The 15315-nt window shown below is 39.4% G+C and overlaps 1 protein-coding gene across 1 annotated transcript in view; it reads right to left on the reverse strand.

Moving 5' to 3' along the window:
* Positions 1–1958: 1958 nt before the first annotated feature.
* ROS1 (ROS proto-oncogene 1, receptor tyrosine kinase) overlaps positions 1959–15315 on the reverse strand; it is a 77264-nt gene continuing 63907 nt past the window's right edge. The window contains exons 43-44 of the mRNA XM_074862355.1: positions 13366–13529; positions 1959–3389 (exon numbers count right to left, since the gene is read on the reverse strand). Coding sequence (XP_074718456.1) covers positions 3244–3389; positions 13366–13529 — 310 coding nt within the window. The 3' untranslated portion in view covers positions 1959–3243. The remainder of the gene's footprint in view (positions 3390–13365; positions 13530–15315) is intronic.

A 15315-nucleotide genomic window follows, 5' to 3' on the forward strand; every position in this document is an offset into this window, starting at 1 on the left:
TGGGCATAGGTCTATCTGTCTTAGGCCAAATCTTGAGAAGCTAAAGACTTGAAGGCAGTTTCTCCACCTCTGTATATCAGCGTAGCTTAACATATTTAACCTGATTTACAGCAGGTGAAGATTGGATCCATCTGCTTTGTATTAGCCTAAGAATGATGCTTTTGTTAAACTTATTGGATTGCTGACAAGAACCCACATGCATTTATGATTCAGACTTCAGACATAAGTTTCTGGTTCCTTCAGCTCTTGCAGAGGGAATCTTCCCAGGACAGGTTTCTCCTCTTATCTAGGTGGCTTTCTCTGGCTTACAAGAGAATCCAGACAGAATTCCTCTTACTACATAGATATCACACCCCAGACTCAGTCTCACTGTGCACCTTAAACAAAGAAGGTAAAAATACACATTATTGCTTCTACACTTGAGGATGAGTCTCTCAGCAGTACGCCACACAAGTGTGGTCACAACAACTGCTTCACTTGTACCCTTACCTCACATTTAACCTTTCTGATATGTCAGGATTCTTTTCCCCCCTAAACACATATTTCCTTTAAATGACATTATCACCCTTAAACCCATTTACACTTATTTAAAAACCTGTAGCCTTGAAAGTCAAGACACTAGAACTCAAGGCTTTCTTGACTCTTTCCCTTGATCTGCCACAGGAGGAGTTACCAACTATCAGACACAAATACAGGCCCAAGAAAGAATGTTCTAAAAAGGTCTTTCATTCTTGTCACCTCTTACATGTGACAGATTACATGTGCAGATTACCGTCTCCAAAAGTAGCTATGGAAACTGTCATGAGAGGCTGGCTGCTTGAAGGCAAGAGGTGTCCTTCTGATAGTGAATAAGAACGAATGAGTAAAACATGAATCATCATGAAGAGTTTAAAGGAAGGGAGAAAGCATCACTTCAGTGAGAGAGAAGGTGAAATGATGAAGATGTATAAAGAGGAGGGTGATACAGAAATGTGAGGGATTAAGAAACTCTGCAAGTAGTGTCATGGGTGGATGCAAGAGAGGTAAGTTTGCACACGTCAGATTCAGCTTTACTCAGTGGAATAGCTGCATTTGCATACATACTCCTCTAAGGCAGGAAAATGAGAGAGGGAGAATGGGTGGGGCCATGCTCAGAGCTGACAATGTATCACTGAGCATGCCTTAGATCACTGCACTTAGGGGGAATGTTAGGTATTGTGTCTTCCACTGAATTCAGCAAATTATAGATCAGGATCCTTAGATTAGAATCAAGAGATTTGCGTTTTATCCAGTCCAATACATTTTTCATACTATTAGGTGCAAAAGGCGTAGATCACTGGTCAATATCCTGAGCTTTCATTTATTTGCAGTGCATTAAACTTGACATTTTCTTCCTCATCACACTGTGATAAATCCTCCATTAAAACTAGTCTTGTCTTGCAACACTTATAAAATGTGGACAACACTTAACCTCCCCTCTGTTCTTTCTGTGCCGCTTTGGGTATTTGTGACTACTTCAAGACCTCAGGGGTGCTACTTCCGACTGCTGTCTGTCACTGACGTTCACCTTGCCCACTAACCCAGTTTACCCATGTTGGATAGGCTCTTGCATGATTCTTTTCCAACTCAGACCTACACCATACTGAATTGACTTGGGTTATCACATCACAGATGTGGTCATGAGGCCTGTGAAAGGTGTTGTCTAGAAAAAATTTTGGCAGGATTGAAGGCGTCTCCTGCTAAAGAAAAAGATATATGAAGTCCTGTTTGATTTCAAAACCTTTGTTTGTGGCTTGCTGACTGAGCAATCCTCTTCAGTTAAGTGGAATTGCACATGCGCATGAAGTCATCCAGGTGGGGTGTCTACAGAACTGGGATCTTCCTGGTTTCTGGCTAGCACATGCTACAGGTTAGTAAATGTTGCTTATGTTTAAGTTATTGAAATGGAAGGAACAGCTCTATAATCAATCAAGCAGCACTTGAAGAGGAAGGAAACATTATACAGCATTTATTTATTTATCCATCACTCATGGTCTGGTGAGCATAGCGAAGTGCTGCAATTGTTATTAGGAAATCTGGCTTTTGCACTAATTTGTAGATGAACAAAAAATATGTATATAATTAGAGACTGCTTCAATGGGCTTTGTCAGGGAAAAGAAGAATCCTAATACAAAAGCTCTCGATTTCTATTCCATTTGAGTAAAACAGTCAAAAACCAAATTTCTTGTTCATCTGTGTTGGATCTCCATTTAAGAACCTTTTGAAGCTTGATTTCAGTGGAGTTGCATCTTAAAAATTTATGCATTCTGACATCAGATAGTGCCTTTACTACTCTTCAGTGTCCCCCATTATCCAATATTTGCATAAAATCAGAGCATGTTTCTAGCTTCCTGGCATATGTTAGTGAATAGCTCTGCATAATTTGCAAACTACTGTTCATGATGAAATGTTCCAAAAAGCTTATTGCTGCCTTTTATTCAGTAATGGTTTATATATCATTTTATTATATACTTTGACTTGATCTCCAAACATACCAAGGAAAAGTATCTCCCTTCACCCAGTCTGACAAAAAATAGTAAGGATGATAAACATTAGAAAGGAAAGGAAAAGAAATGTAAGAAAACAGGACTGTCTAGATTCACAGATCAATCACTGTGCAACTTAACATTCAAGATGATTGCAAGCATTTTTTTAAATTACATAGTGAAATAGACCATCCCCAGCAGTGGACAACCCAGTCACCCTTTTTCAATTGCTTTCTGATCTGGAGATCATAAAAATACAGCAAGAATTTATGTTAGTTTTTCAACTTGTAAAATCTTGTTTGTGCACTATGAAGCCAGATTTCAACTGCTTTTTCTTTTCATGAGCAAATTGGTTCCTTCTTTGTAACAGCATACCAATACTCCCTTTCTGGAAGGACTACTGTGTCTAAGGCATATGTGATTGTGTAAATTTAATCAACACCACAATGAAATCACTCACTGTCTGATTGCATTTTATTCCCTTAAACTATCTCCTGTGAAACACCCAAACCATAACATGCAGAAAATCAAAAGATAAGTAATTGTTGTCTTATTCTGCTACACATCATTCAGTACCTTATGATATTTTCTGGTAGTTTTAGTGTTTTAGCGAGTTGCTGTTTTTTTAAGACATCTCTGAAAGTATGACGATGTGCAGAATATTTTCCTTGGCTTATGTCTTCTTTGGTAGAGCTTTTTTTCTTCTTTCCCTCTTTCCTTCAAACACAGGGAACCAGACTTAACTAAGTTCAGCAGAATTGTTGCTTCCTTGATCTTGGTTGCCTTCTTTGACTAATACCAAATAATTTAAGCCCTCTTGATTCCTTGTTTCCATTAGCATGGCTGAAAGAATACTGTCCGAATCTGCACATGGAACATCACTATCTACATTTAAAAAACAAGAAAAGACAACAGCAGAGTGATATACATGTAGCATTAGAAAGCAAACAAAATCAGACCGCTGTTGGAGAAAGTTGGTCTAGTGACTGCATAAAGACTGGTGATTCAAATGTGTTTTCTGCTATTGCCTGTGTGGATTATAGCTTTAAGCAGATCACTTAGGGAAGGCTGGTCATCACCATTCATACCCCCACAGGCAGCATTACAGTTATGAATACACGACTCGCTGCTTCTGGTAGTAAAGATAACCTGCATAAAGCCAAAGTGATTTTAATCTGTACCTTCATGTAACCCTGCTAATAATACTGCTAGAGTCCTGTATGATAGGCAGTTTTCTATCTACTAAATCATTATATACTGTCTCTCTAGAGGACTTGTAATATTCTGTCTTTCTAGAAACTTAAACTTGGCAATCCAATGGGTTCTTCCCATTTCTAAAAACTTGGTATTTTTTCCCTAATTTGATGCTGTTCACATATACAGAGTTACCTGAAATCTATTGCAGGGGATATATCTTTAAAAATGTAAAAAATTATTACCTAAAGGCTCAAGTTATAATTGTTGCTATTTTTTGCATTTACTTTTGTAACGTGCCTTCTTTTATTACACTGCTTCCTTATTTTACTTCACAACTGCAAAATTAAGCATGTGACATTCAAGGTTATATGTTCAAAAGAATCGCAAGCGTTGTGCTGTTGCACCAGGCAACATACAATTTACTATGTCACTATAATCACACACACCCCCCAAGCTATGAAGTCAGAAGTCTGTTCCACATGCTAGAGTCCACTAGGAAAGATTAGCAGGAAAACTCTGCAGAATAATTTTGATTTTAGAAACCTGTTAGCAAGATGGGAATTGGGACATAGAGCAAACTGTGGTCACATTCCACGGTGACTGACAGCTACGAAAAATCATTTGATACTCACTTTGTCAGTTCTGGACTATTATGGCAATATTTAGTAATTCAATCCTGACCAAGCCTTTACCAACCAGTACAGCTCTTCTTTGTATTTGGTTTTTGTTTAATAAAGCTTTTAATGGGAACCCTCAGGCACACTGGAAAATGCTGAGGGCATGTTTGCAGCAAACTATTAGGAGAGAAACCTTAAAATAAGGACCCAAGTAAAACTGGGTATTTACAGACCAGACATATGCCGGCTGACCTGCCTAAGTATAGAACACTAGAGGAGCATTCAGATTTGTTTCCTGTATAAGTATCTGGAACTGATGAGGTGATGTTTACACAAATGTGAGTATGAGGTCACTGAGATATTTTTACCAGATATATAGATACATTACTAATTCTTTCCCCAACAGGTCTGAAGAACTACAGAATATATAAAATATTATAATCCTTTTTCAGCCTATGTGTCCCTGTGTTTCTAATTATAGAGAAAAAGAGCTAAAAAATCAAATACTTTGCCTTGGTTTTACTTTTTGAGCTTTGGGAACAAAATAAGCAAGAAACACTATTTTTGCAGAATATTTTTATCCTATCCAAAGATAAAGGAAGAATATAATGTTGATGACCTTTCTCCTGTGACATGGCACATATAAGCTACATGGCCACTTTCACAATGAGATTTTTGACTACAAGTGGTCTTTCCTTCACTGTTGCGTCATGTCTTTGTGCAGTGTTCGGCGCCTATGAAAGCTTAGCACCATTGTGCTGTACAAGCCAAAAAATCTATGCAAAGATGTCAAGTTATGCAGTACAATGCTCGCCTCTCATGAAATTCAGCAAAGCAGGCAAATAATTTTTGCTCACTTAGTTATATGATGGATAGAGACAGAAGATACTGAAAATGTGCTATTGAGGAAAAAAATCATTATATGTTCTGAAATTCCCAAAAAAATGTGAGGGCTAGAAGCACCACCAACACCCTAGGATGCCATAAGCCAATGCAGAGAATTCTGAATAATCTTTGGAAGCCCCTTCAAAAAATGCCAAGAATTTGAAGGAAGATAGAGAGAAGCTGGATTGGGGAGGCAGGTCAGTATATTCATGAGATATCATTCTTTTCTTTTCAGTTTTAACATTGCTAAAATTAGTTGATTGATGTATAGTCAAGCTGGGTTATACGTGAGTAAATGCAGGATAAACCATGTGATGTGATCCCCTCAGATTTCACAAGCAAAGCCTGGCTGAAGCCAAAACACCCCGAGAGGAGGCGTCCAAGGAACACCTTCATGGAATCTGAAGTTGTGCTGGGAAGTCAACTCCAAACGCTTAAATCTGAAGGGTTGTCTACACTGTGGGCTGCTGCATAGTGGGTAACTGCATAGTGTAGAGTTACCCACATTTGCTTTAAATGACCTACCTCAGGGCATGAGGCAAGCTAGCTCTGGCAGTCCAGCACTATGTACAGGCTGAGAAGTACTCTGCCAAGAAGCAGGTTCCCACTGAGCTCTGTGCTCTCTCAGGTAGACTGTTTCCAATAACTAAAATGGCAACTTCAAAACTCAGCACTGTAGTTGCATAGATACCTGTCTCAGGTCCTCAATGCATACAGCTTTGACCTTGCTGGACACTTTTCCTAGTAGTGGTGTGCTTAAATCACAACATCTGAGCCAGACTGCAGGTAAATCAATTACAGTGCATCTCTCTCCATGGGTAAGCAGAAGCTTACTCTAGAGAGCCCCACATTAACTGACACAAGAAACTATGATCGTCTGACTCATACTAACGAGGGATGGAGTTTGCTTGCTTAGCCTCCTCTGAGGAGACAGATCCCAACCTGATAAAATCGATGCTTCCCCCTTCCCGATCTCAGCATCTCAGTCGACCGCTTCCTGCCGCAGGGCAGCTGCATATCCTGCTCTTCGATTGCAGAGAGTCTTTCCTTGCCTGCTCAGTAGGCTGTGTGGGCTCATAACATGTTTTGAAGTCCTGACTGGAAGGGTGCAAATTTTTGTGATGTCTTGATAAGCAGATGGGTTTTTGGGTGTTTAAGTTCAGAAGGTGACAACATTTAAGAGGAAAAAAATGTCAGTAGAAAAGCTGATTGGTAGAGACTGAACAAACTGATCTAGAGATTCTGATCTTCTATTACAGCTAGTTGAAGGCCAGATCCTCAGCTAGCGCAAATTAACAAAGCTCCATAGAAACCAGTGGGATGCCACTGATTTACACCAGCTAAGTAGCCAGCCTGAGATGTTACTAATCTTGGGTAACATAATCCCATACAATGCTTAGCACCTTCAATATGGTAAGGTATTTAGAAGTGCAGCCACATTTCCTTTTTCCCATTAATATCCTCTTATTTTTCTCATAAAATACTCTGCCCTTTGTCTCTGCCACACAAAGTACGGGGTAGCAAACAAGGGACCGCCTGACTTACTGGCATGGCTGAAAGATGTACCCCACAGTGAACACAGTCAAAAGATGCACTTGATGACATATCTTTGTTAGGGGTGAAAAGGTGGCTATTGAACCCTGACTCCTCCACCTCACATATGTTGGTTAGCTCAAGGAGATAGTTCCTGTGTAGGGAGTATTTTCCTGATACCTGCTGGCCACCTGGAGCTGGAGGTGCTATGTTTCAGTTTCTGCACATTGCCAGTAGGAATATAAATAGAACAAATATATATCCGTTTTAATACTCCACTCTGTATTATATATCAGTGGAGATATATCTGTGTTTCCTGTCTAATGAAGCACATGATCTTGCATGATTTGAGGGTGACTCACTGAGCTTTGCTATTCTGTCAGACAGTAAAGGTGCTAAAAGTGAGAATTTTGTTCATCCCACGTTTCCACTGCACTAAACTGCTTGAAGCATTGACTGCCTGTCTTTCTTTTTATTTTAATAGATTTTTCAGAGATCTGTGGACTAAAACCTCTGTGTACAAAAAGCTGGGTTGGGAAATACAGCTATAACCCCGTTTATTATCTTATTTATTATCATTGATGATATAAGAGCACCAAAAAAGGCCAGTTCCACATTTACTGCAATACAATAAGGCTATATAAATAGGAAAGCACTCCCCTTCTCCAAGTCACAAAGCAGGATTCATTTTACAAAGTTTTAATTACCCAGATCTTACGTGTCCAGTTTAAGCTCCTTGCCTAGGCTGCCTTTACACTCAATGCAGAGAGAAAGGAGAAATGAGCCGCTTTGTGGAGATGCTTATTTCACATCCTTACCTTTACATAATAACATCCTCTGAACATGTCTACAACTCACTGGTAACTGTCAAACAGCCTAGAGAGCTAGTGTAAGCAAGTGCCTAAGTTTTAATTGCTTATATCTATACACCCATACTACACAAATGTCAGCTCTTACAATATCATATCATCCGATATTTTTTTTCCTCAGTCCAAGGCAAAGTATTAGCATGACTTTCCTTGCAGTATCATATGGCTCATGTGTGCTCTCTGGAATCAAACAGCATTTGTCTAGGGGACAAATAAGAAATAATCACTCCACCAAGTCCCCCTCTTCCTGCAGTGTTGTAACCACTCACTGTTTTGGAAGAAGCCTTTTCTCTGACCTTCGCTGGCTTTGGGTCAGCCACTCACTAAGCTAAGTGGGGAAGAGGATTACTGAATTTCAGAAAAATACAAAGGAGACTAGATACAAGGTTTTTAAAATGTCTCTTATCAACACATCTGCTTTAGAGAAGCTTCCGTTTGTCCAAGTGATTACTTTAAGTTCAGAGAGGTGTGCAGAATAGTTTTTAAAAGGCAGCTGGTTTTAGGAAAATAAACTGATGACTCTCACACAGGGAACAGCAAACCAGTACTACTCAGCCAGCAGAGAGGGCAGACATCTAATTAATGTTGAAATCACTGATTCCAGATTTTAATATCAAATCTCCTCAATGCAAAGTTTTGCACAGAGGATTTAAAAAAAACAAGTGACATTTTTAGCAAGTAACTTAATTGCTGAAAAAACTAAATACACTGAGTGACTGGATTTGGAAAGAAAAGTGAAAAAAGAAAATATTACAAAATTCTAACTGTTTTATCTTCCCACATTTTTCAAGCAGCATCTCCATCTTAGGGATTTAAAAATGATGTCTTTGAGGCCAAATGTATTTCCTTTCAGTCTTTTACCCTGGATTTCCTCAGGCTCCCTTCAACTGCCCTGCGTGTCCTCTTGCCAGAGGAGCCACTTCCAGCAGTAAGAACGTGGTGTTCCGACACAGTTTCTGAGCAATTAGACATTTTTTCCTTATAGGTCCAAAAGAGGTTGTGGGAAGCAGCCCTGATAAGAATAGTCCTCCTGGGTCATAAAGGCAAGGAGCCGCTCCAGCTGCTTAATGCCCAGTTGTCTGATGTCGGCAAAGACGTTTGCCAAAACAAACAGGTGTTTCCATCCGTAAAGGGGCACGCTTGGGACCTGAAAAAATATAGTGCTGTCTTGTATGTGTAAATGTAAAAAGTTATGTCTGAAAATAGATGGACTGGATATTTTTACAGCAATGCAGGGCCATCCTGTTAGCAAGCTGATTCATGACATTTCATTTGCACTTCTTGAAACTGGAGGAAGAAGAGCCTATCTTTCAGCAATGAATGGGGACTCTGGTGACAGGGCCTCTGCTCAGTCAATTCCCGTTGGATTCAAAACCCACTGGTGTCTCCCTCTTCCAGCTGGATAGTGCTTCCCTGGCTCAAAGAAATGTTGTTAGTGCTACTTAATGCCCATGATCAATGTCCTGGGAAAGTCTGTAAGAGCAAGAAGGAAAAACTCTGAAGAGTTTTTCTCTGATAGACCCATTCCTGACCCTGAGTTTGTTTCCCTCCCTTCCAAAGCAGCAGTGCCAGGAGCTGCTGGTATTGCTCAGGCATATTTATTGCTACTTGATGTCTCCTTTAGAAGGGTAGCTCTTGCAATAACGAAGCCAGCGTCCCCTTTGCCATCCCCACATTATGCTGTTAGCATGCTGTCCAGACCACTAACATACTGTCTGTATTAATTTATCCACAGTTGCAATCTGTGTGTCATACTGCACCGGCATTAATGTTGTTGAGAAACACTAACATTTTCCAGCTCTCCCACCTATGAAATAGCACCAACAGCATGTATGGACCTGCTAAAGATGTGGCTACTGACAAGTAGGTAAGGCTCAACAGAATTTGGAAGATGTATGATTCCACGCAGGGCTAAGACTCATAGTTATTTTGAGGCCTGTCATTTCACTTTGCTTGACATTTGGCTCTTTCTTTTGGAACCAATTCTCCTGGTGAGAGCAAGCATTTCTTGGCGGGAGGCTCATGACAGGAGTTTCATTACACACAAAGGCCAATGACCGCATAACATTTTGGGAAAATGTTGTCCAGGACAATTCATCATGGAACAGTCTTTTGGATTATTTGTTTCGGCTGTATTCTTTCTACTACTACTACAAACACAAGAAGTACTTCACTTAGTCCCAGCTAAAAATGAATACAAATTTATAAAATAGCTTACTTATTATACAGTGTTTTATAAATCACAGAGTGAAATGTATTCCATGCCCCAAACTGTTTATGACACGGTCATAATGGAACACGCATTTTAGTCTGGAAGCTTGAGTAGAACACAAATTGCTGGTTCTTGCTTAGATTAATTGCACTTCTGGAGCCCACGTTCCACTGAACTCCGCTGCACAAGATTTACTTTGCAGGCAGAAAAACTGTTGAATTAATTTAAGGCTGGAGAGCTACAGAAAAACTGACATGTATGTATCCCTGATCAGATAATCCAGCAACATTAAGACATCACCAGGACTCCAGGCCTTCAGTCGAGTACGTAGCGTAACATTTTAATGGGCTTATAAAAACCGTCCTTGGGGAAAGAGGGACATAAGAGGTGAACTATGAATATATGGGGAAATAAGTATGTGCATTATAGAGGCATGTAAAGAGCTTATCAATAGTTTAGTGTCTTAAAATACATTTAAATGAAAGGATGATATGTAGATGAATAAAATTCAAGCTACACTGTTTCCTGATGGGCATTCCCTGTTTGAAAATCACCGAGTGACCCTGAGGAGAAGTTAAGGCATAGTTTCGAGCACTGAAACATGAAAACATTGAATAGAACCATGAAAACAGCTGTTTTGTCTTCCCATCCCAATGCAGATCTAGTAGTGGGTCTGTGGTAACAACAGCTGAGCAGACATTTCCCTATGGAAAGGGAAGAATGGCAGAAAGCCACAAGAGGGAACAGGGCAGCTGGTGGGGAAAAGGGTAAGGCTCAGGGAGAGAGTGAGCTGAGCAAAACAGGCTGGCTCTGAGAGCTATTACCAAAGCTCGGCCTGCATTGAATTGCCCTGTTTACCATAGTGAGCTAGATTTTACCAACTAGGTTATTATGAACAGGCTTAATGGACTCTGATTTAAAAAGTGACCACTGCCAACAGATTTCCTAAATATAACATATATTATGGTGTACCCCTATTATTAAGACTACCCTAAAAGTCCATCATACAACAACATTTTCTGTGTTAAAGTATTTTTTCAAATTTTAACCATTCAAAGTGAAACTTTTCATGGAAGCTTCAATCCATATTTTCCATTCCTACAACTTGGCCATTTCTAAGAATGCTACTCTTGTCCCTCACAAACAAAGTAATGGCTTTTTCTCTATGATCTCTGCTGTGTGACAGAACCTGAAATTTTGGCAATATAATGTTTTTTACATTAAGAATATATATTTGTCATCCCAGTGAAAGTAATGATTTGCCTAGATTGAACAAGTTAACAGTAGGGGAAAACCCATACTTAGCTGGCACATGTTAAGCTCTGAAACTGAAGTCCTTGTATGTTATATCTGTGCCAGGCCTGCTCCACCAAAAGGATGATACCTATATTCCAACATCTTTCCCCAACTCCAAACACCAGAAGGGCATACTTATATTTAAAAGTCTCAGTTCTGCTAAAGATTTTAACAGGTATTGATGTAATGCCACAAGAATTTCTTAACTGCCTTAGTTTTTATGTCTCTCTTGCCCATGGAGTTAGGGAACAGAGAACAAAGATGTCTGAGCTAAGAAACCACACTAGTTCAAGAGTAGATGCAAGCAGTTGAATCAGTACAGCCCTCTGTCCAGTGGATGTTGTGTTCCTGTAGCCATCTGAAAATTAAACATCTAGTCCGAGATGCTGTATCCAAGTCAACTATGGCAAGTCACCTAGATTCCAGCCATCATCAGTGGAGAGAAAGGCAAAAGGTGAGCCCTTTTGTGCTATGATACACACCTAAAACATCAGAGTTGTCACTCTCTGGACATATCTGTTTCTGCTTCTGACTACAGAGATATCTAGAAGAGTATCTTAGATGAGACTCCTAGCTTCTAGACAGCTGCATGTAGGTGAGATAAAGTCCATCCAAAATGTAATGCCTATTAGCTTGGGCATAGTGAGTAATTAGTTGGCTGTACCCCTTTCCTGAGCTAATGCCAGGCTTAGATTTGTGCCAGATTAAGTATCTCTTTCCTGAACTCCACTATTCAGAGCAAAGATGCCCTTAAAGAAACTAGGAAATGGCACTACATGCAAATACACGAAGCTTTTCATTATAGCATAAGGGTGCAAAATCAGCTATTAAAAAAGCATGAAATGAGAGGTTATCAGTGCTGGCTTACTTTGGATCCATCATGTCTTGATAAAGTCTTTAGTCTTGTCATGACATATAAACATGTCATGCCCAGACTGGATCTGACAGAAAGAAATCACGATGGGGATAAACTGATATTTGTAAAGCTACACCAAATTATAAAGATTAACAAAGTATCAAATAGACTCTCATTAACTGAGCATTGGACAATGCCAGTGATTTGAATACAGGTAGAGTCCTGCAGAAAAATGACTGTGTAGTTGAGTTCTGCATCATTCCTGGAACGGATCATTAAGTTTTTAGGAAATCACAAGATATGGATGTATCAAAACTGTTTATGAAGCAGGGTGAGTTCCTAGTTCAATAATATTTCATGAAGGAAAAAAAACCACAAAACAAAACAAAGCCTTTAGACGTTTTAGAAACAACTAGGTTTTGCTTTTTTAGAATGGAAAATAATTCTTTTAACAGGAAATATTTTTCAGTAGAAAACCACAGAATGCAAACAGGTTAAACTAAAAAAACCAAAACCAAACCTGTGAAATAAAAGTGAAATATTTCAAATGATAAAAACTTTCTTTTTACAGATTTTCAAATCATGTTGTTTAATAAGACTTCACTTTTTCCCAAGGTTTAGCCAGCCAGGAATTACTACAGGATGTGAAAAGCTTCTTGTTCTGGCCCAGTCAGGATGTTCATTTCCATGTTTAGATGATTTGAATCACAGTTACACAAACAACTTCAAATTTAGCATTGGCTATTTTTTTAAATTCTTGTCTTCACAACCTTAATAATGTTCTTATATAATTGGACTTTGTTGTGTCCCATGTCTTAAGTATTACTTAATATCACCTAGCTTTATTCATTCACAGTGTGCAGAGCACAGGCATGATGTGACTCCTGGCTGGAGCTATCACAGTTCAGGCTAGGATAAAGGCTGCCTTACTTAGGCATCTAATTTATGCCTCACTTTCAGGCAACTACTGAATCAGTACTCCTAAAGTAAGTGCCTAACTGTCATGTTTAGCTGATAGAGAGGGAGTAGATGTCTTTGAAATTGGAACAGATTTCTACCCAGAAGCCTTCTAAAGCTCTCCTGGCTGTACAAGGAACTTAAGCATTTACTTTAGCAGAACAGGGTCATGAAGTATCAAAAATTTAGAGGCAAGCTGGATGCCTCTGTGAGGCAGGCTCAGTTGCAACCTCATAGGCTTGTTAATTTTATATGTGCTTTACCAAATGCATCATACTTAATGCATATTTACAAGTTCATTATGAGAGGTAAATCTGCCGTTTCCATTTTATAGGCAGATAATTTGAGGCAGGGACAAATGCAATGAAAAGAACTGCTGAATCCCACTTTGTTCATGGGGAAGAGGCTATGGGGACAGCAGGTGCTGGCCCAGACTCACCTTCAAAAGCTTGGTTGATGACTCCGGTTGCTGCCTCTTTGACTGCAAGATGGTGGATGAAGGACAGTGGAGAGTGTCTTATCTCTTGCAGTTTGTCCTGGATATAAGAGAAAGTAGGTCTGTTGTGAGGTTCTTGGTTCCAGCATCTTGTCATTAAATCACATCTGGAAAAAAAATTGTTAAAATGCAAACATTAAAGATAATAGAATCCTTTGTCTCAACACTTACCATTAAATAATCTGAGAAACAAGTTTGGCTTAGATTTTCAGCTTCCAAAAGCTTTGTATGTGGTACAAAGTTTATCATCAGCTACTGAGGGAAGGAAAAGAAGAATAAAGATCAGTTGTCAGGAATAATCACTATGAATGCTTTTAATTTTTCAAAAATGGATATTTTTGAGATTGGGAGTGGCTAAAACTTTTTTTAAAAAAAAGAAAAGACACATTTGCCATTAATATCTGCTCTCACCAAAGAAGTCACCACTACTTTCTAAGAAAGCAGACAAAGAGGTAATTCTCTCACAGGAAAAAGAAAAAAAAAAAAAAAAAAAAAAAAAGTATGTCTAAAACCAGAAATGAACCTGAAGCTATCATCTTATTTAGTCCTTCTTCAACTCACACTACCTCACTACCTCAAATTTAGGGGAAGTTCAAGGCAAACTCTCCAGCACAGAGAGTGTTAATTTAGACTTTGCCTCCAGACCAAAACAAATAGGAGTAAGTTTTCCCATCAAAGGCAAAAATGGTATGAGTTTCCTCTGAGTGCAGGGGTCCTAGCCCACCTTGCACAACGCTGTCTGTACCAATCAGTGGAAGAGTGCCCCTCCCGTTTGTCTAAAGGACAGGGCCAATTTATATTGCTTATTCAAGGTGAGCCCAGGCTACACAAAACCAAATCCTACAAAAGCCAGGGGGAGCCAAGCTGTAAAACAAAACACAGTCAGCACCTGGACATGTTAAGTGTTGGGAGTGGAGAGAGGTCTTAGAGTCTCAAAACCAGAGAGCAGCGTTTGAGCAGCCCATGAAAGGCTGGTTCAGGAAGCTGTTACTGGAATGTGGAGTATTCACCTCTAAGCCCTAAGTTCAAATCCTCCCCTGACAAACAGCCTCCCAGACCTGCTGCTATGTGATACCAGGCATTACTGAGTTATGTGAAATGAATTGGCTTGCTCAGATCCTTGCTTATCCATCTTAAAAAGGAGACTGCTGTCCTTCATCACAATTGGGTATTTTACAAAACCCTTGGTGACAGGTGGGAGAAATTTCTTGACTTCTGATTTCTCAATGACATTTTTCATTAAAATATTGACATTGGATGAGAAAGGTGAGTAGAAAAACTCTTTCAGAACCACTTTTCATCAATTTGTATCATGTGGTTGTGGAGATGGACAGAGTGATCCAATTTTTTTCAAAAGGATCCAGTGAAATCCTGAAAATCCATTTTAAGAGTCTAAAAAGTGGTAGCAACTTCCTAACGCTCCGAATCACTTCATCTGCTTACTTTCAGATGTACTGGTTATTGATAACACTGGAAATATAGATGGAAAAGTACTGAACAGGGCTCAAAATGAGGTGAAATAACTAGTTTTCCTTCTGCTGCCAGCAAAGTGTCTGTCTCATTGAATTCAAAAGCCCGTCTTGGATGCTGGAAGCCAAACAATCTGCTTTCTTCAAGCTGGTTGGTAGAATATCCAAGAAAAAAAACATAAGTTGAGATGCTGTGCTCCACCAGGTTAGCACATGGGCTCTCATGAGCAGAGCTTTGTGCAAGATGTAACAAAAGAGCTGACTGGGTACACTGCTCTTCTAACAGAAAGGAAGAAGCAGACAGCCATAGGCCAACAGAGAGAAAAAGAAACAGGAAATGATACATAAATCATAGACCCATAGAATGATTTGGGATGGAAAGAACTTTCAAAGATCATCTAGTCCAATCCTCCTGCCATGGGCA

This window comes from Strix uralensis, chromosome 3 (assembly GCF_047716275.1).
Source record: "Strix uralensis isolate ZFMK-TIS-50842 chromosome 3, bStrUra1, whole genome shotgun sequence".
Lineage (NCBI taxonomy): Eukaryota > Metazoa > Chordata > Aves > Strigiformes > Strigidae > Strix > Strix uralensis.